Below are 2,689 nucleotides of genomic sequence, written 5' to 3' on the forward strand. Positions count from 1 at the left end.
ACCTGCAAAAAACTTCAGCTGCAAAAACAATTTAACCTGCAAAAAACTTCAGCTGCAAAAACAATTGAACCTGCAAAAAACTTCAGCTGCAAAAAAAATTTACCTGCAAAAAACTTCAGCTGCAAAAAAATGAACCTGCAAAAAATTCAGCTGCAAAAAAATAAACCTGCAAAAAACTTCAGCTGAAAAAAAAATTTACCTGCAAAAAACTTCAGCTGCAAAAAAAATTAACCTGCAAAAAACTTCAGCTGCAAAAAAAAAATTAACCTGCAAAAAACTTCAGCTGAAAAAAAAATTAACCTGCAAAAAACTTCAGCTGCAAAAACAATTTAACCTGCAAAAAACTTCAGCTGAAAAAAAAATTTACCTGCAAAAAATTCAGCTGCAAAAAAATGAACCTGCAAAAAACTTCAGCTGCAAAAAAAATTAACCTGCAAAAAACTTCAGCTGCAAAAAAAATTAACCTGCAAAAAACTTCAGCTGCAAAAAAAATGAACCTGCAAAAAATTTCAGCTGCAAAAAAAAATTACCTGCAAAAAATTCAGCTGCAAAAAAATGAACCTGCAAAAAATTCAGCTGAAAAAAAAAATTAACCTGCAAAAAACTTCAGCTGCAAAAAAATTAAACTGCAAAAAAATTCAGCTGCCAAAAAAAAAAAAAAAATCAGCTACAAAAAAAAATTCCCCGCAAAAAAATGAGCTGCAAAAAACGTACATGCAAAGACTTCAGCTGAAATTTGATGCACCTGAATTTGTTGCAGGTGAATTTTTTGCAGCATATTTTTTTTTTTTTTCCACCTGAATTTTTTGCAGGGGACATAAATAAATGTACTTCCATAAAGCTCCATTTTTGAAACTTCTTTTTCTGAAAAACAAACTAAAAATTGGTGCCTTTTTATCCTTTTCACAGTAATTTACAATATTTTAAACCAAAATATTGTTAAAAGTTACTTTTGGGGAAAAAAAATTAATGGGAATATATCAAAATGCTTTCCTGAATAAAACAAGACACTTTTTCAGTTTAAGGAAACGGGTGGAGAAATAATAAGGCTGAGTCAGAACCTAAGGGGAACAAAAATACTTGAAAAAGAATTTATTAAAAATTTTCCTAAATAAAGATAAGTTACTTTTTTAAAAGTTTCAGTTGATGTTTTTAGTTGGTAAAATAAAAAAGGTTTCAATGTTTCATCTTTTTCTCTGATTAAAAGGCATCAGGAATAAGTAAATAAATCCAAAGCAGCGTAGCTCTGAGCAAACGGCCGCCTCTCACCTGTCAGAGCGGCCGAGGTGTTTGAACCCGCAGCGAGCATCCTGATTGGTCCCAGAGAGTCGAAGAACTTCACCCTCTGGAAGGTGGTCCGCTCCTCGCAGTCGCCCAGCCCCAGCTGCCCCTCGCCGTTCCCCCCGCAGGCGTACACGTGCCCCCGCTCTGCTGACAGACACCCAGCATGAAGGAGTGGAAATTCAAAGCAAGGACAAACCGTGGTTCTGGAAACAGGAAACAGACCGGTGCTGATCAGAGTGTGGTTCCGTCCGCACGCCACCTGCTGGACTTTTTCAGACTTTAAGGCTGAAAAACAAAACAACATCAGCATCATCACTGTTCTACGTATAACTGCCTCCATCCTCAGTCTGGCGGCTCAGGCTACCTTTGACACAGGTGGGTTTATGCACCGTCTGCTTGGAGCCCAGACCCAGCTGGCCCCAGTTGTTGCTGCCAAACATGAACAGCTTCTTGTTTTCTGAGGAAACAAACAGAAACTCAGTAAAACTCTGCTTCTTCTTCTTCAGGAGAATTCCACAAAAAAGGTTAAAAATCAAGTTTGCAGACGTTTCTCTTCCATCCAGGAAGCTTTTTCAATTCAAAATGTCAGAAATAGCGTTTAGTTCCAGGTTTTATCCAGCAGCCCAACAAAGCCCGGTTTTAGTTTAGAAAACATGCAGATAGAAACAGAAGAACGGGTCCCCCCCTTTGGAATGGGGGTCGTTTGGCTTCTTTGTTAGCCTGCAATGCCCCATACCTGTCTATATCCCTGAAAGGGGGGTCATTAGAGGGAATAGTTGGCCTGGATGAATAAGCAAGCGGGAAGGAATCAACTCTATCGCTAAATTGGAGGTTTTAGAAAGCTAAAACCTGAGCCCACTTCCTCTGTTTAACCCTTTATAGGGCAAGGTACCATTTCTGATCCCTTACAAACTCCTTACAACCCCAGTGAGGTCTAGAGGCACAAGATCTATATTATATATCCAGCCACTCAGCAAAGATCCTGCTACATGGCTGAACATCTTATTTTGGCATTTAACCAAATAGAAGAGCCATTGAATGATAGATTGCCTACCTATAAATTAAGTTGGGGGAAAAAAAGGTTAAAAAGCTAATTAAAAAGGTAAAATGTCAAGTTAAAAAGGTAAAAAGTTTATTAAATGTTAAAAATTCAAGAGAAAAAATGAAAAAAGGACAAAATTCAACACTATAGGCTTGAAATCTTTTCAATTTCAATAAACGCCCTATGAAAGGTTAAGATTGTTTTTTCTTTCCTAATATAGATGGCTTCCTTCTTTGTCCAAAATGTGAACATTCTGGTCCTCCAAAGAATGTCCTTTGTCCATCAGGTGTAGATGTACTGCTTGTCCAGAGGAGGGCGCTCTTCTGTGTTGGGCCATGCGTCTGTGGAGAGGTTGTTTGGTTT

General features: G+C 37.9%; 1 protein-coding gene across 1 annotated transcript in view; it reads right to left on the bottom strand.

Moving 5' to 3' along the window:
- The window catches only part of LOC107096828 (X-linked retinitis pigmentosa GTPase regulator-like), a 20,956-nt gene that overhangs the window by 16,841 nt on the left and 1,426 nt on the right, over positions 1–2,689 (bottom strand). The window contains exons 2-4 of the mRNA XM_015393698.1: positions 1,649–1,741; positions 1,507–1,569; positions 1,270–1,428 (exon numbers count right to left, since the gene is read on the bottom strand). Of these exons, the coding sequence (XP_015249184.1) occupies positions 1,270–1,428; positions 1,507–1,569; positions 1,649–1,741 (315 nt within the window). The remainder of the gene's footprint in view (positions 1–1,269; positions 1,429–1,506; positions 1,570–1,648; positions 1,742–2,689) is intronic.

The sequence above is a fragment of the Cyprinodon variegatus genome, unplaced genomic scaffold, assembly GCF_000732505.1.
Source record: "Cyprinodon variegatus isolate N-32 unplaced genomic scaffold, C_variegatus-1.0 Scaffold653, whole genome shotgun sequence".
NCBI classification, from domain to species: Eukaryota; Metazoa; Chordata; class Actinopteri; order Cyprinodontiformes; family Cyprinodontidae; genus Cyprinodon; species Cyprinodon variegatus.